Source organism: Trachypithecus francoisi, unplaced genomic scaffold (assembly GCF_009764315.1).
Source record: "Trachypithecus francoisi isolate TF-2019V2 unplaced genomic scaffold, Tfra_2.0 Lachesis_group7, whole genome shotgun sequence".
NCBI classification, from domain to species: domain Eukaryota; kingdom Metazoa; phylum Chordata; class Mammalia; order Primates; family Cercopithecidae; genus Trachypithecus; species Trachypithecus francoisi.
Genome location: NW_022681472.1, coordinates 59,329,531 through 59,348,852, shown reverse-complemented (window position 1 = coordinate 59,348,852; position 19,322 = coordinate 59,329,531). Strand labels below are relative to the sequence as shown.

Here is a 19,322-nt window from a genome sequence, read left to right as displayed (position 1 = left end):
TTCAAGACCAGCCTGGCCAACATGGTGAAACCTTGTCTCTATTAAAAATACAAAAATTATCTGGACGTGGTGGCAGGCACCTGTAATCTCAGCTACCCAGCTACTCGGGAGGCTGAGGCAGGAGAATCAGTTGAACCCAGGAGGCGGCGGTTGCAGTGAGCAAAGGTTGCGCCACTGCACTCCAGCCTAGGTAACAAAGCAAGACTCTGTTTCAAAATAAATAAGTAAATAAATAAGGAGATTCTTAATGATTACATATGATACATTAATAGAGTCCCCTTACATTACAGATCAGGCTAAAGTCTGCTTTGATCATCACTTACAATACTGACCCTCTCCACATAGATAACCCATGTTTCTATATTTTCCTCAACTTCCCGTATGCATTTATTTACATATAACCATAGAAAACATATAGTATTGTTCTATGGGGTGAAGGTTGTTAACACACATGGTATCATTATACCTGTAGATACATGTGTAAGTAATAATAGAAAATATTAGTGTGGTTCTGTGGGGTGGAGGTTGTTTATATACATGGTATTATTGTGTAAGTATAATTTTGCAAGTTTTTTTGTGCTTGAAAATATTTTGGGAATTGATATGGTTTGGCTCTATGTCCCCATCCAAATCTCACCTTGAATTGTAATAATCCCTACATGTCACGGGAGGGACACAGTGGGAGGTAATTGAATCATGGGGGCAGGTTTTTCTTGTTATGGTGAATTAAGTCTCACGAGATCTGATGCTGAGAGTTACCCCGCACATGCCCTCTTGCCTGCTGCCGTGTAAGATAGTTTTGCTTCCCCTTTGCCTTCTGCCATGATTGTGAGGCCTCCCCAGCCATGTGGAACTGTGAGTCAATTAAACTTCTTTTCTTTATAAGTTACCCAACCTTGGGTATGTCTTTATGAGCAGCGTGAGAACAGACTAATACAAGAATCTTCCATGTCCATGCAGTTAGATTTCATATGGATTACCTGCTAATTCTTTAGATGTTCGTCCCCCTTGTGAGGGTGAATGCAGTCTCCCTGTCACTCTGTACTCTTACTGAGTTGAGGCTGTGTTTTTATATTGTGTTTGGTCTCTTCAGAGTGTCCAGGTAGCCAGACTCTGCCTTGTCTACAGTGCCCCTGAGGCACCCTCCCCCCACTTTGGGTTGTGTTGTATGCCACGTTCATGGTCTTTGCTTTCATAAAAGAACACCTTTGGACTGCTCAGTGTCCATGTGGTAAGCCTGGAAAGGCCTCCCCAGAGCCTGAGGATGCGTGACAAGGAGGCAGTGATGCCTGTCAGTTGAGGAAACACAGCCCTCCTGTTTTGTTTTACTGTACCTTTTATTTGCCCACAGCCTGCCAACAAGGTCAGCTCCAGAAACACAGCATGTCATTCTTTTTCACATGGAGCCTGCACTAATAGAGGTGGTGGTTAAGAGGCTGGAAATGCCAGTAAGGGTTTTGCCAGTGGTCAGCTTTGTTTATAAGTCTGAAGGTTTCTGTTTTATGAGAATTCTCATGAGGGGACACTGGGCTGACAGGAAGGACTAAAACCATGAGGGAAGCTCTTACCTTGCTGGTCAGTTTCTCTAGATAATGTGTAGTATGTATATTCAGACTTATGTATTTCCTGATAGTGAAACTAATTAGATCCTAGAATAGGTCCCTGAGGAAATAAACCCACAAACTAGACAGTTTTACTCTAGTTAGCACTTGGGAAAAAAGATATTCAGATATTTCATTTTCGTGCAACTTTAGAAAAATTTTTTTCTTAATCTCTATTGATTTTGTGCCTCTCTTTTCAACATATTCTAAATGTATTATCATTATAATTATTATAATTAATAGTATATAAACATAGGTATTAAATGTAAGCTTTATAGATTCTACACTAGGTATGTTTGTTAAAACCTAATCTAAGTGAAATAGTAGAAAATACTTAAAGTGTGTTCAGTATTAATGAAGATGAACTATGGCATGTGTTTAGAAAATAATTTATTTGAAAACTTTCTCTAAGATGTTTCTATCAAGACTTAAGTAGGTTCATCCTCCTTCATGTCCTTTTTTTCTTTTTGTGGTGGAAAATTAGAAAACCTGCTCTTCAACGTTTTCTCTGGCTCTTTTTTCCTTCTAGGGATAGAAAATACAAACCTCAGAACTGGCTGCTAAATTGACTCACCTTAGCAATAATTTTCCATCTGTTTTTATTTCTAATTAGTATTTACTGCCACAAGTCTTTTCTCCTTTTCGTTTCATTGTATTTCTTTCCATACTGCTTCCATTTGGCTACCATCCTGCAGTAATATTCATAATGAAATTTACTATGCTGCTCTTCACTACTGCCTGGCTCTGGATCCCAATGTCTTTGATCATTTTGGATTAAACTTTTAATTTTTTCTCGCTCTTTGTGGACACATTTTCACTGTGAGTTAATGAAAGTTTTGATTCTTCTGCACATGACAGATTACAGGGGCCATGGTTAAAACTTGGAATTTAAGTATCTGACTTGTGCAGTGGGCAGTGAGGTATTAAATATCATGCTTTCCATGCAGAAAAGCAACTGCAGGACTTCTTGTGGTTATTACAAATCATATCTTTCATTTCCTGAGAGTAACTGCCTGCTTGGCAAGGTTAAAACTTTCCAGCAGTAGGAACTGGAAACACCTACCTGTGGTACGTTTCTGAGAAGATGAAAGAGTAAGAAAGCACTAAAACTGTGACTTTGATGATGGCTGGTAATTATGATCTGTTTTCAGTCTAGTTTGATTAAGAAAGTGTAGGGAAGAGTTCTTCAGAACCATGAACAGCATAGCAGTGGTGGATCCCAGTGTGTGTTCTGAGTCTTTTTGAAACATGGCATTTCATGAAATTTTGTTGAAGGTTTGTAGCAGGCTTTCAAAGTGAGGGTTTCTAGCAGACTTTGCTGCTGTTGGGTTTAGCTGCACAGTGCTCATGCCAATTTTGTTATTGTAAATGTAAATGCGTTATGTAATTTAACTTTCTTGGCTGAAAACTGCTATGTAATTCTTATAAAAATTAACTTCACCTTTTTTTCTGAGACAGCAGACTTTTTTTTTTTTTTGAGATGGAGTCTCGCTCTGTCACCCAGGCTGGAGTGCAATGGCGCAATCTTGGCTCACTTGCAATCTCCACCTTCTGGGTTCAGGCAATTCTCCTGCCTCAGCCTCTTGAGTAGCTGGGACTACAGGCACCCGCCACCATGCCCAGCTAATTTTTGTATTTTTAGTAGAGACAAGGTTTCACCATGTTTGTCAGGCTGGTCCACAGCAGGCTTTTTTTGGGGGGGGTGGTGCCTCAAAGACTCTGGTGACATGAAAAAGAAAAACTGCTTTTTAAAAAAATTAAATAATGCTTTTGAATTTTGCTATTAAAAATAAATACTTTTAAAATTCAAGCTTGTTTATTACAAATATTGTAATATTGCCCAGGGCTGGCAAATCATTTATAATATAGGTAGATATAGATGCACATTTAAAAAATCCTAAATAAATCACTAACAAATCAAATCCAGAAGTATTAAATGATACATCATGATCAAGTAGGGTTATTCAAGGAATGAAAGGATGGCATTATGTTAGGAAATTTATTTAACACATCACGTTAGTAGACTGACATGCTGGCCAGTGGCTCAGTAAATCTGTTTCTCCTCCCTGTCAGGAAGACATCTAGATTTATGCCTGAGTTCTGGTAAATGAAATGCAGCTGGAAATGTTGCATGTCACTTTCAACTCTAGCTCATGAAACATTTTTCTGTGCAATCATTTACTCTCTCTCTTTCTCACTCAGTGAGAGAGATGGCAGAGCCATAAGATGGAAGTGGTGGTTGCTTGAATTTGGAAGGCTACCTCAAGAACATTCACACCTGTCACATGAATAAGTTTCTAAAGCTACTACGATTTTGAGGATTGTTACAGAAGTTAGCTTCATACTGACTAATCCTGGTAGCAAAAGGGCATTTGATAAAATTCGGTACATATTGCTCATTAAAAAAAAATTATTAAGATGGAATAGGATTCTTTTTATTATTATTATACTTTAAGTTCTAGGGTACATGTGCATAACGTGCAGGTTTGTTACATATGTATACTTGTGCCATGTTGGTGTGCTGCACCCATCAACTCGTCAGCACCCCTCAATTCATCATTTATATCATGTATAACTCCCCAATGCAATCCCTCCCTCCTCCCCCCTCCCCATGATAAGCCCCAGTGTGTGATGTTCCCCTTCCCGAGTCCAAGTGATCTCATTGTTCAGTTCCCACCTATGAGTGAGAACATGCGGTGTTTGGTTTTCTCTTCTTGTGATAGTTTGCTAAGAATGATGGTTTCCAGCTGCATCCATGTCCCTACAAAGGACGCAAACTCATCCTTTTTTATGGCTGGATAGTATTCCATGGTATATATGTGCCACATTTTCTTAATCCAGTCTGTCACAGATGGACATTTGGGTTGATTCCAAGTCTTTGCTATTGTGAATAGTGCCGCAATAAACATACGTGTGCATGTGTCTTTGTAGTAGAATAATTTATAATCCTTTGGGTATATACCCAGTAGTGGGATGGCTGGGTCATATGGTACATTTAGTTCTAGATCCTTGAGGAATTGCCATACTGTTTTCCATAATGGTTGAACTAGTTTACAATCCCACCAACAGTGTAAAAGTGTTCCTATTTCTCCACATCCTCTCCAACACCTGTTGTTTCCTGACTTCTTAATGATTGCCAGTCTAACTGGTGTGAGATGGTATCTCATTGTGGTTTTGATTTGCAGGATTCTTTTAACTCGTTAAGAAATACCTATCTTATGTTGAATGCCAACATTGTTCTTCATGATGAAGCACTATAGGCATTTTCTTTAAAATAAAGAAACAAGACAAGGATGTCTACTGCTACTACTATTAATGTTAACTGGCTAGAAGTTCCAGCTTATATCTGAGAAATAAAATTACCATTATTTGAGAGGAAAAGATCATCCACCTAGAAAATCCAGGAAAAATCAACTGCAAAATTATTAGAGGGACTGAGGGACTTTAATAAAGTCACCTGCTACAAAATAAATATTACAAATTAATGTTTCCCATATGATCTTTAAGAAGTAAATTGTGTATCTTGAAATACAGCATATATAAAATAATCATAAAACAGAAAGGTACTTAAAAAGAACACAATTTTTAAAATGCTGTGAAATTAAAAAATTATAGCCAAAAACTTCAAACACAATTTAAAAAATACATTTAATAAAGTTTCAAGGAAAAAATCCCAAGAGATGGGCAAAAGAAGAGGAAAGATGAGAAAATTAAAGGATTCATCAAGGAGTTCAATATCTGACTAAAAGGTGGAAAAAGCAAGCAGAAGGAAGAAAATTATCACACACAATTAAAGAACATTTAGCTGACTTGGATGACTAAGCTTTATTCAAATTTCCTTAGGTTTTATCTAACGTGCTTTTTTCTTTTCCAAGATACCACATTACATTTAGTTGTCATGTCTCCTTCAGCTCCTCTTGGCTGTGATAGTTTCCCAAACTTTCCTTGTTCTTGAGGATTTTAATTTCTTTTGAGGACTGGTCAGCTATCTTGTAAAATGTCCATCTGCTGAGATTCATCTCATATTTCACAACTAGAATGAGGTTATAGGTTTTGGGAAGCTCAGAGGTAAACTGCAATTTTCATCACATCATATGAAAGGTAACACTCTCAACATGACTTACCACTCTTGACTGTTCGCCTTCTGAGTAGTGAGGTACCTCTCACTGAGAGTTTGTCAGGTTTCTCCACTGCAAATGCTACTCTCCCTGTACCACCTGTACTTGGATTCTTGGAAGGAAGTCACTATGTGCTGCCCATTCTTATAGGTGTGTAGTATCTTATTGTTTTCCTTGCTTGTACTTTTAATTTACATGATGTATGTCTAGTAATACTTCAGCAGTACCTGGGGATCTTTTTCTCTTGCTTGTGCCAATTCTTGTTCATGTTTTAATGAACAAAAATAGTCTTTTTGGCATACCTGATTATTTGATTGTATGATGAGCACTGTGGTACTTCTAGAGTATATAAAATAACATTTTCTTCCTCCAGAGAAGGTTTTCATTTACCTGGTGCTTGAGGGTATTACTAATCCAGAGCTACCTTAATCTAATTTCAGGGTTTGAGCTTTTTTCTATCTACCCAGACAACTTGAAGCAGGGCTGCTTTATGTACAACTCACATGTACTTTTAGGATCCAGCCCTTTGAGGTCAAAATTCTAAGTGTAGGGTGGTTGCAGACCCCTTGTCTTCGAGCCCTTTGAGGCTGTCAACAACACTGTTCCACTTCTCAGCCACCCTTTCCAAGTAATCAAATGCTCCTGGGCAAAAGCAGCTCCAAATGTTGGGCTTCATAGCGAGAAACCTGGCAATTCCTCACTATCTTATTAGTTTTTTAATGTTTGGGGGTAATATTATTTTACTTCTTTTTTTCCCCCATCACAGAAATCTGCCTACTGTTTTATTTCATCCATATTTTTTAGCCTTCTTTTTTGGGAGGTTTGTCTGTATCACCTAATCACTGTTAGGAGGAAAACAGCGTCCTGGGGTTCCTTTTGCTTCACTCCCCACACCCCATAGCTTTCCTACTGGCTTTAAAAAGTTACACTTAATATAGCTGTATAGTTTACATTTTTGGAGAGAAATCGTGACAAAAAACAAGAGTCTTGACTGTATTCTCCTTCAAAGTTAAAAAGAAGCTTCTGACTTATCAGTCATGGAGTCACTAATCTAAAAAATAACACTACTTCCTCGGCCAGAACTACTATACCTAACCACAGAATACTCCATAATTCTTATACAAAGATAATTTTATTAATGAAAAGATCACACAAAACAAAGTTTTTGTATTCAAAGTTATCTGTTTAAAATGTGGAAAAGGTAATATTTACAACATTTTCCATACAGTACATAGTTTTTATGCCTTAACAGAATGCTAAATAGAGAAAAAAACTGAGAGCAAATGCTAAATGGAGAGAAAACCAAAAGCATCAGAAAACCTTGTTCAGAGAATAATACGTAATAGGAAACAAAATTAAGAAAACTCCTTAATATTTTTAAGTATGTTGTATAAAAACATTGTGTCTTATTTATTGGGACTACCTTTTTTCCATTTGATTGGCACTAATATCGCTAACACACTTTTTAATGTTCAGCAAAATCCTAGTGAGCTGCCGAAATGAATTCTACAAAATGTCTGAGAAGGATACAAATTTTACATTTGTACAATACAAAATTTAATATTCTAAATGTTAAAAAACGAAAGTTAAAACAAAGAAAAAGTATAAGCAACTGTAAGTGGTTATAATACAATCGATGGGTGGTCATGAAACATTAAAAAAAGGAAATCAATTGCACTTGGCCTAATATACAAAAGACTAACATTTTATCTACTAACCCTTTAGGACGTTGTATTTTAAATATGCAGAAGGATCAGTGAGCAGCATAATACAATCAACAGTGGACACTCTGAGTAAGCACCTTATTCCAGTTACATAATTTAGATCCGTGAAATTCCTCAAACAATGAGACTATACAATTTACACATTTTAGATGGTAAGGTATCAATAAGTGGGTTTTTAAAGTTAAATTCCTATTAAAAGACTTTTTGGTATATCTTTTTTTATAGTATAAAATAGTACTATTTTACAATTTTTTTAGAAATTCAGTGTAAAAGCTACCAAAGTGCTAAAATATCACAATAGCATGATAATAATACTTGAATAGGATTTCAAAAAAGTTCAAATACATATAAGCTTATTTCTAAATCTGTATAAAAAGATACAAGGATAAGTTTTAAATACCTCAGCAAAGAAATATCTTGATTTTATATCAAAAAAGTAAAATAGCATTGTATATCTTAAAATACTCTTAACAAGAGTAGAATCTTCATAAATAGAAAAGGAAGATTCCTCTAACTCTGTCCTCCCACACCATTAAAAAAATATTATTAACCTGCACATTTCTGTTTTCAGGTATACTGTTGTCATTAACCTTTGTGTGAAATGAGTCATATTATTCTTGAACTCTATTTTTTCCAGTATAACAGTAGGCAATGCAGCTTGAAGTGCAAAAGAAGAATGTAACAGTGGTTCTTACAAAACAGTGCATAGGTCACTTCCAGTGTAACACAAATTCGCTTCTGAGTAATGAGAGAAAATGTTCTTCAAGTATCTGAATGACAACCACCTCCCTGCTCTTTTCTCACTCCTGAAACCGGGTGAACAAGTAGAGATGTGGAACCTTTGAGGCTGCTTGGTTCTGAAGAACTGGGGACCTGCAAACTGTTGCTCTGTGCCAGGCCAGTGTCAGTAATATCACTCTTTGGACTAATCCTAGATAAAAGAAAAAACGTTGACACACACACATCCACAAGCACAAATATGATGCCATTTTTCATGAGTTTAACCCCTCACCAGTGTCCACCTTTATCAGAGAATAAGTAGTTAAAAGTCTTTAGGTGTACTTTAACACTTCAAAATACAAATAATTTTTGTTTTTATTTATTTTTATTTGAGATGGAGTCTCACTCTGTTGCCCAGGCTGGACTGCAGTAGCGTGATCTCGACTCACTGCAACCTCTGCCTCCTGGTTTCAAGAGATTCTCCTGCCTCAGCCTCCCAAGTAGCTGGGACTACAGATGGGTGCCACCATACCCGGCTAATTTTTTGTATTTTTAGTAGAGATGGGGTTTCACCGTGTTAGCCAGAATGGTCTCAATCTCCTGACCTTGTGATCTGCCCACCTTGGCCTCCCAAAGTGCTGGGATTACAGGTGTGAGCCACCATGCCTGGCCAAATAATTTTTTAAAATATAATATTCACTGACTTCAGAAACTTCATCAAGCACTACTCATATATAGGCTGAACATGGAGTCTCATGGGGAATAGAATTAATAAGGCAGGATTCCTGTCCTCAGTTTAACAAATGTTTTATTGATTTCCCACCATGGATCAGTACTGTGTAAGAAATTGGGAACATAAAGATGAGTAAGACTTCAGCTTTCCCTTTGAGAAGGTTACAAATCTACTAGAAGATAAAGCATGTATCTAATTCCAATCCAAATATATGAAAGCTGCCATAGGAACACAGAGAAGGTGCATTTAGCCTAGTCGGAGAGGGTTAGGTAAGATAACTTTGAGATCTTAATGCAATTAGCTGTTTGCATTCTGGCTTACCTGTGTTTTGGTCACCTATGGCCATTGAGAAAACTCATTCAAGATAATGTCAATATCTTTTCATGTTCAGAAAATAAAATAATTTTAGATAAAATGACACATTATAATTTTGTATAGGGTAACACCCCTTTTAGACAGAATTAAAATGCAGTATTAATTAAAACTTAGCCTGTATTTCAGGTAAATTGCATTTACTTAAATGTACAAGGAACTCTTAACAATTACCACAGAAATGAACATTCCTACTTGAAAACATATATTAAAGCTGTTCTCAAAGCCAAGAATTAAACTACTAAATAGCATTATTTATAGGCTGAACCCAAACTTCCTTCGGGTAAGAGTACAGACATAATATATCACAAAATGCTTTCCAGATGTGTTACACTTGAATAAAAAAATGTGTAATTCAGTATTTAAAATAGCGATGATTTTACATAAAATCAAATCTCACCTTCCTTCACTCCGTGCACCTTCAGATACACCGCCTGCCTGGCCCTTCCTGTCGACCTGTTCCCCAGAGAGTCTGGAGCTGGATGCTGCTGGCGAGGCAGGTTCACCACAGTCCTGTTCTCTTAACCTGGGGGTGCTAGCTCCGTCCGCTCTCACCTCTCTCATTGATGTTTCTGGTGAGGTTTGGATTTCTGTCAAAGTTTCTTGTCCTAGGTAATCATGGCTAGTAATTGCTACTGCAGAAGTGCCATGATTTGCTGTAGCTCCTGTGCTGGTTCCCATGGATTTGGAAATGACCTTCAGCTTGTGTGAACTTGGTTTATAGTGCTTCTTTTTGTGTTTAACTTTAGAATTGTGCTTTAAGAAAAACTCACATGATTCCTGTAGTACTCTTCGACTTTCACTGATTGGACTGTAAGAAAATTGAAGGAGAGGATTTACTCAAATTACAAGTGTTACAGTAGAGGCTATAAAGGATATCACATATCTTTTGCCAAAAATCCTTAGTCGCTAAGGTTGAAAATTCTATGGTTTATATTATTATAAAATCTGAGATTATAAATACTAGGACATAAATTGGTATTATAAAATCTTTTGGGTATGCACTCTAAGTTGCTTTTGTCAGTATAAATAGTAAACTGGCAAGAAATTAAAAAGGCAAGAATCAAAGGATGAGGGCAAGGAGACTCAAAACAGCATAAATGTACTATACATAATACTGTATTTGTATCGTACATAAATACGTAATATAAAAGTAAACCAGAAGAAAAGGATAGAGAATACAATTAATGGGCTTCATTTAAATATAACTCTTTCCTTTCTAACATTAAAAATTAGCAAGTTACACTGAAATTAGTGTGAGTAAATAAATATGAGATAGACATATAATAATAGTGCAAAAAAAATCCAGTTAAACATGATTCTTCAGGTCTACAGTTCTGAAATAAGTTAATCAAACCAGTGGGGAACAATTTTTAAAAAGCTATAGTACATTGTATATAGTGTGTGTGTACACATGTGTATATATAATATATATATAACTAAGATGAATTACTCATAAATATAAATCAATATTGTTATAGAATATTCCATAAGTTTGAATTTTTAACATCTTAAGACAAATAAGTGAAAATAGGTCATAGCTGTGTGTAATAAGATTTAAAGGTAGTAAATAATGGCCATAACACATCACTTATATTTGAATCATACTTTATAGGTTTCTTTATATATACTTAGTCTTATTTAATCTTTTATCATTGATAAAAAGGATAAAATTATTTAAAATGCTGTACCCAAAATAATGAATCCAATGACAGCAGTAATAATATTGGATATACTATAAATCATGAAAAGAAAATATGCCTTTCATAAATCTTTCATTCATATTTCAAATAGAATAGTATATGTCAGACTAGTATAACAAATGCAAAAATAAAGCATGTCTCTTTCATGAAAAAAATTTCTAAACTTCAGTTGGCTAATCAAATTGAAATAATAGTTGATATAATGAAACTCTAGTACATTGAACAGTTCCTTGGTATTTTGATCTGCTTATTTAAAAACCGTGTCAGACAATTCAATCGTTTCTTACTCTCTCTTGCGATTTCGTTTAAAAAACCCAGCCCATTCTGTGCATGTCTTTTTGCTTCCAACCCAGAAGACAGCAGAGATGCCAACAATTAATGTCATCAGGTATTTTATCATAAATAAAGCCAATTCTGGTCGAGCTTTTGCTTTTGCCTACAAAAAATAGTGAATAATAATATTTTCAGTGATGCACTTAAAGTGGAAAGAAGTCTATATTATCCATATAATAGGAACAAAAATTATAAATCTTCCAACTGTTTTACTAAAAAGGTTTGAAATGATATAATGAAGCATGCTCTAAGTGCAATACATTTTTATCTAAATGCTGAACAAAGAAGCTTTATGAACCAAATCTCTAGAAAGGGGAAAATACTGAAATATATTTAAGAATAATCTCCTAAATCTTGGCATGATTTCCTCACATTTTTTTCTCGATAGATACAGTAGCCTCTTATAATTGCCAGAATATTTGCCTCTATTTACCTATTTTCCCCCACTATAGTCTACCACAAAAATGCATTTAAACTCATCATAACAATAAATATTTTACAGCTTTTATACATTATTAATATTTATATTATAAAAACTTGGTTAAAGTAAATTAAGTAAAATGCGAAAATTTCCTAAGAATTGAAATTATACTTTTCTTTTAGGCATAAACTTTGAAATTCTAACCTTAAACATTGCACAAGGGTCAAGATATTACATACTCTGCATTTCTTGCCTTTTTCACTTACTAATATTTCTTGGAGACCATTCTGTATCAGTACAAATAGAGCTCTTTATTTTATTTTATATTTTTATTTTTAATTTTTGAGACGGGAGTCTCACTCTGTCACCCAGGCTAGAGTGCAGTGGCATGATCTCGGCTCACTGCAACCTCCGCCTCCCTGTTCAAGCAAGTCTCCCACCTTAGCCTCCTGAGTAGCTGGGACTACAAGCGCACACAGCCACGCCCGGCTAATTTGTTGTATTTTAGTAGAGACGGGGTTTTACCATGTTGCCCAGGCTAGTCTTGAACTCCTGAGCTCAGGCAATCCGCCCTCCTCAGCCTCCCCAAATGCTAGGATTACAGGCGTGAGCCACTGCGCCCGGCCAGAGCTCTTTATTCTTTGTAAAGGCTGTTCCATTGTGTGAGTGAACCATAACTTATTCTCCTATCCCTATTAATAGATATTTACTTCCAATCTATTGTCATTTGCAAATAATATTGTAGTGACTATCTTGGTATTATTTAATTTCTCATATTTGTAAGCAATCTGTCTATAAATTCCCAGAAGGGCAGGATCAGTGTACACACATTATAAATCTATACATACTGTGAAACTGCTTCAACAGAAGGTTGAAGAATTAAGAGTTAAGAACTAACTCTTAATAGCAAAGTCTGAAAATATGTATTTTGCTATTGTCTCACCACACAGTGGTTAGGACACCTTTAGATGTTTGCCATATCATACATGGAAATATAATTTAATTTAACTTTACATTTATTTTAATATAACTTTTTTCACATGTTTAAGAATAGTTTTTTCATTTTTATTTTCTGTGAATCTTTTTCCTACTCTTTTCTCATTTTTATATCAGATGGATGTTTTTTTTCTTACTGATCTGTAGCAACTCTATAAATTAGAGAAATTAGCTCTTCAACTATGATGTCATATGCAAATAAACTTTCCCAGTTGGTCTTTTGACATTGATTATGGATTGGTTGTTGTTTTTGTTTTGTCACACAGAATTAAAAAAAAAAATTTTTTACTTAGTCAAATTTAGCAATCTTTTGTAATTTCTGTAACTACAAGAATATTATATCCTTCTCCACTTGAAGATTATAATTTTCTAATTATATCCTATATTTTATAATTTCTTACATAAAACACAAGAAACATAGATCTTAAACTTAAAAACCATAGATCTTAAACTTTTTAGCAGTATGTAATAATTTCCTCTCCCTGACCTTGCCAAAAAGACTGAGGAATCTAGGAGTCATTATTAATATAGCAGGATCACATTAAGACACAGCCCTCTTATTAAGTATATAGTAAAAACAAACTATGGGTAACAGATTATGGACAAGGTATAAGGCCAGTAAAACTAGTATCCCCACATACCAACATAAAAAATAGGTTCCATAATGTTATAAAGCAGTAACTTTCTGAAATATAAGCTATTATATGAAATAGTTTGACCTTTCCATTGCATAATTTGATACACTGTGATGGCAGTGCTCTTGTTCAATGCACTTAATACCACACAGAGTCAGGAATAATGTCTAAAATCTATTAAAACAAAACCAAATTTATATTTACAAAACTTCAACTAAAAAGCTTTAAGAAATTTTATATTTTCAGAAATTTACTTTTATTAATTTTAAAAACACCACCCTTATACTAATCATAAGAATCAGAAATACATAAAACATATTTTGTTACAACTGTGTTTTTTTTCAATTGAGAAATGACAGATGAGTCAGGCAAAAAGCAAATTCCGTTTTTGTAAGTATATACTATGTAAAAAGCTATAAGATAATATGATCAAATTAAATATATCCAAATAAGATTTTTTACTACTAACTAAAAAATTAAAAACAATTGCCAACACGGCAAAAAGTGACTTCTGTTTTCCTCCCAATGTCAAGGTCTATTCTTTTGACTCTGCTCTTTATTGCTATTAATCTGCCTTTGTAGCTTAATTTAATTTTTCAGAGAATAAAGGAAGTGCTTTACTACACAACTGAAGCTAAAGCTTGAGGAAGGAAGTCATGAAACATTCACCCCAGTTTCAGTTGATGTGTAGGAAATCCTTACCTATGGCTCTTGTATTTTCTCAGCTGAAATCAACTTTTACATCCATGACTAATACAAGGACATTTCCATGGAACATTTTCTACATTAAATGTAAATATAGACATAATCCAAGTGATAGCTTTTACCTGATAAGGACATGGGATATGGTACTGACGACAATGATCAGAGACCCAAGTTATCTCCCAGGTAATCCTGTTCACTTGCTCATAGACGTAACATCCGAGAAGTGTCACTAATGGCACAAGATACAAGCCACTGAAGACTCCAATTCGAATCATAAATTTCTTTAGTTTTTCTTGGTTCCGGCCATCATGTTGTATGACTTGTCGAACATGATTTAAGGAAATAATGCCAGCTAAAAGAAGAGAGAGCCCAACAAACACACAAAGGCACAGTGGCAAGAGTACAAAGTAGCGAGAAGCATCCAGGTCATAAAGGCCAACAAAGCAAACTCCACTAATGTTGTCTCCTTCAACTTTGTTCATAGCAAGAAGCATAACAGTCAGGAAACCTGGCGTTCCCCATGCAACAGCATGAAACCACACTGCTTTTTGTTCGATGGCTTCACAACTCCATTTTCTTCCTGCAGCTAAGAACCAAGTAATGGTAAGAATCACCCACCACACAGTGCCAGCCATTGTGAAAAAATACAAAAGCATGAACAAAATGGTGCAAGCCTTATTTTGAGACCCTAGGACAACAGTGTCACCAAGTTCTAGCTTCTCATCTGCCTTATTGCAGGCTGTGCTATCGCCTAGCAAAAATCCAATGAAGTACATAAGAGATACAATGCTGTAACAGACAGAGTAATATATAATCGGTCTCTCTGGGTATCTGAATCTTCTAACATCAATTAAAAAAGTAAGGAATGTGAACAGAGTTGCACAAAGACAAAATATTGAAACTATTCCAATAAAACTTTTTGCAAACTCTAGCTCATCGCTTTGAAAATACATGTTGGGGCATGGAGGCGCACATTGGTCAATTCCCAGAAACTTATACCCTTGTCCCCCAGAAGTCTTAAGATGCCTTGGACACCAAAATCCAATGTCTCTTTGGACTTGTTCTGTTTTCTTCTGAGGACCAAGAAATTCTGTGTGTGGATCAAAAGTTACAGGAACAGTCTCATCACAGTATTGTAATCTGTAAAGATCATAAAAATTAAATATATGAAATCAACATTTTTATTGATTCACTATTTTAAGCTACGCTTTCCAACTATAAAATATTACTTTATGTATTCATGATTGATGGGAAGAGATACAAACCTAAATGGATTACAGATAAGAGTTGAGTAGAAATTTTTGAAGTTGACTAAAAACTTGTGGCTGTTAATGGGGCCTCAACACAATAATTTATATTAAATACAAAGCAGGCGAACATGAAAAGGCACTTCCTTGGAAAAAATTAGTCAGTTAACAATTTTAAAATAATTTCTGTTTTTAAGGCTAAATATTTAAGAATTTATCTTAATTGGTAGCTTCCAGAGAAGTACTGGCTTGTCTCTTTATAGCATATAAAGTATGTCTTTATATCATATGACCTGTCTTGTCTATTCACTTTTATTTTCTCATGCCCATAAGAAAAGTGAAGCAACCATATAACTTAGGTGATGATAACTAAAATGACTGAAATGAGATCCTTCTCTCAATTGACAGGATAGAGTTCAAGTTTTTAAAGAAAGGCAAGTATACCAGCAAGAGGTAGGCTGAGGACCAGCTTAATGAAGACCACCATTTTGTTCAAGTCAGGCTCTTTGCCTCCCTTGTTTATGGACAGTCCTGAGTGATAGATGGAGATATTTCCATCTCGTACAGAACTTTATCACTAAGTTGAGTTTGTATATACCAGTATTATTTTGGGGGATCTATAATGGTTTAAAAAGTATTGGAGGTTTTGGCCAGGCGCAGTGGCTCACGCCTATAAACCCAGCACTTTGGAAGGCTGAGGCAGGCAGATAACTTGAGGTCAGGAGTTCAAGACCAGCCTGGCCAACATGGTGAAACCCTGTCTCTACTAAAAATATGAAAATTAGCCGGGCGTGGTGACAGGTGCCAGTAATCCCAGTGACTTGGGAAGCTGAGGCAGGAGAATCACTCCAACCTGGGAGGCGGAGGTTGCAGTGAGCCAAGACTGAGCCACTGCACTCCAGCCTGGGAGACAGAGGGAGACTCTGTCTCAAGGGAAAAAAAAAGTATTGGAGGTTTTAAATGAGAAAGCATTTTAAATATACCTTAGAAAGAACAGACTAAAACATATGCCCATAAAATGAAATACAAAAAAATCATCTACCAGCTTTATTAAAATATAATATTATGTCAATTTTGCTTTATACATTATAAAATAAAGCAATATAACATTATAGATACAGTGGGGACCACTTTCTGGTCTTATTTCCTTCTCTCTCTCCTCAGAAGTATTCATTACCACAAATTCCGTTTTTACTCTCAAACATTTAAAAAAATTTTTATTACATTATTTACTAACCATAACCTTATAAAGTATTGTTTTTCAGGTTTTGAACTTTATATAAATGACATCATGCTGTATATAGCATGCTATAACTTACGTTTTAAAATTTAACACTATATTTTCTAGATTTATCCATGTTGACAGATGTGGGTCAACTTTATTCATTTTATCAACTGTATGGTAGTATTCCAGTGTCTAAGTATATCACAATTTACTAATCATTCTTCTATGATGGACTTTTAGATTTTTTCCCATTAAAAGAATTAGGAAGAATCTACAATCAACATTCTTGTGCATGACTCTCTGTGTAAGAGTTTCTATGGGAAGGGATTTCCTAGGATGCAGGGTTAAGCATCTGCCATTTTACTATATATTACTAAGTTGTTCCTGAAAATGATTATGTATCTACCAGAAGTGTGTAAGTTCCACATAGGTTCTATAGTTTCTTCAGTCTAAAAATGAAACAAAAAGCTAACCAGTTTCTTTCCCCAATTTATTATATGAGGTCTCACTGTATCAGTAGAATAAATTAGCAGCCTCCACTGTCTAGAGAATAGGAAAAGAAATAATTAATCAAGACTAATGTGGAAAAGGTCAGTGAATGCATACATTCATTCATAAGTTAATTGTGCTTAAAATCTTATTTTCTCCACATGAACTCTAATTGCAAACGATCAAGTCAGTCAGTATTCATCATGTTTATTCGCTATCACAGAAAGGTCCAGATAGAGTATTTCTCTTAAATATATGCCTGTATATGCCTGAGATTCTTTTTTTTTTTTAATGGAGACTGGGTCTTGCTGTGTTACCCAGGCTGGTCTTGATTTCCTGGACTCAAGCAGTCCTCTTAAATAGCTGAGAATACAGCTGTGCAACACCATTCCTGGCTTATGCTAAGAGTTTTATATCCAAAAAAGACGATTCACCTTGCCAAAATATTACATTAACACTGGTCTGAAGGTATATGGAACAAGTACAGTCAGCATTTTGATCTTAACGCAGTAGAATATTTCATGTTATAAAAACATCTGTTAAGCATGTTTGTAACATTTTCACTTTGAAATGCACTTATTAATTATAAAATTTGTCATAGCATAGTGGCTAAGGTATGGAAAGACCTCTGATAAATCTTATTAGGAAAGTGTGTTTTCATGAAAGCAAGTCAGCTATACCTTTGAGGAGAAAAAGTTTGACTATCATAATAAAGACAGGGAAATGAGTGTAAGGAAACAAGTATAACAGAAAATAAGATTCCACAGACTCTCAGGTGGTATGGTGGACATGCACTGCTGTGAGGAAAGAGACAGAAATGAAGAGAAGAAGGACTATGGGTCAAATGAGTGGAATTCATCTATTGGCAAGCTACCCGAGGATGGCCGGAGCTGGAAGTGAAAACAAAGTTCAGTTTACAAAACGCTTCACGTAGAAAAGAATGTGCCTGTGCTCTGATGAGCTGAGGAAACTACAGACCTCAAAGAATGAATGCACCTTTTTCTTTCAAGGCAAAGGCATTCTCCTGGGGAACCAAGAGCCTAATGCATGTCATAACCACACAGTTCTGCTATTTCTCAAATAATAGATGCGGCCTTCATGTTTTTACCACAGTTATGTTAAATCTGTTTGTGTTGCATGTGTTTTCAAAGTAAATAAGATGCCACAAAAGCCTGAAGTTCTTATTTATAGAAATGAAAAAATATTCTCCAGTATAGGCCATACTAGAATTATTTTTATGTGCAACTGACCCAACTAACATTGTATAAAAGGATGTTTATGGGTTTGCTTTATATTAATGGGATATGGTTTAATGTAGGGCTTAAACAATTTTAAAAAATGAATTCTACTTCCCAATTCAATGTATCAACTATTCTCAAACATGAATAAATTTGATTTAGTTTAATTATTTAAAAACTATCTATTTCTCAAAAAATCAAGTTACAAAGACCAAAACTCCAACAAAGTTAGAAACTAAGCATAGGTGCCAGCATAAATTTTTTCAAGTTATAACCTCCCCTGCTTTGAAACTGAGTAGGCAATCTCATAATGAAAGAGCAAGTATTTTCTCCATAGGCCTCACCATCTTCTCATATAAATATAACTTACTTACTGAATCTTCTCCTTCCCTCCACTAAAATGTAAGGTTCGTAATGGCAGAAATTTTTGCCTGTTATAACTCTAGTGCCTAGAACAGTCCTGGCACACAGTAAGAGTGCAAGAAATATGAGTTAAATGAATCATCAGTTTTCTCTCCTTTGCTTTTGCTGTCATCATCCTTGGTGACTTGACCAAGAACAAGCCATGCATACTCTGGCTTCTCGGCTATTTAGCCTCCTCATCTCCAGTGACTATCCCTAACCCACAGTGGCCACCCGTAATCAAAGTCACACAGGGAACCCTGCCACAACCTGCAAGTACATACTATCTCCAAAAATCAACTCAAGCATCCTGCCCTTCGTCTGCAAGTTCCTATCCTTGCAATTCATTTTTAAAAAATTCTCATTATGCCTAAAAAAAAAAAAAAAAAAAAAAAAAAAAAAAAAAACCTCACTGGGATAGATCTCCTCCAGCTTGTCTCCATACATTAGTTCTTTTCTCTCTTCATTTCGCTCCCCATCCATTTAGACTTTCATAGGCTATTGTTTCAGTAACACCCTTCTCATGATCCTTCATTTTTTAGTGCACCTTTATCTTTGCACTGAATCCATCTGACAAAACCCCAACCACAACTATTTGCCTTCTCTGTGCTTAGTCCCAAGCATCCCACCACAGCTGGAGAAGTTCTCAATAGGCCAGAT

General features: G+C 35.4%; 1 protein-coding gene and 1 long non-coding RNA gene across 4 annotated transcripts in view; one reads left to right on the top strand and one right to left on the bottom strand.

Moving 5' to 3' along the window:
- The first annotated feature begins 796 nt into the window (after positions 1-796).
- The window catches only part of LOC117078858, a 130,008-nt gene continuing 111,482 nt past the window's right edge, over positions 797-19,322 (top strand). The window contains exons 1-2 of the long non-coding RNA XR_004435182.1: positions 797-855; positions 14,546-14,664. This is a non-coding gene — a long non-coding RNA (uncharacterized LOC117078858). The remainder of the gene's footprint in view (positions 856-14,545; positions 14,665-19,322) is intronic.
- The window catches only part of FZD6 (frizzled class receptor 6), a 36,077-nt gene continuing 23,587 nt past the window's right edge, over positions 6,833-19,322 (bottom strand). For 2 of the 3 annotated variants that reach the window (XM_033202363.1, XM_033202364.1), the window contains 4 exons: positions 14,184-15,201; positions 11,259-11,407; positions 9,669-10,079; positions 6,833-8,374 (listed from right to left, as the gene is read on the bottom strand). In XM_033202363.1, the coding sequence (XP_033058254.1) occupies positions 8,206-8,374; positions 9,669-10,079; positions 11,259-11,407; positions 14,184-15,201 (1,747 nt within the window). In that variant the 3' untranslated portion in view covers positions 6,833-8,205. The remainder of the gene's footprint in view (positions 8,375-9,668; positions 10,080-11,258; positions 11,408-14,183; positions 15,202-19,322) is intronic. The other variant, XM_033202362.1, reaches the window with a different exon arrangement.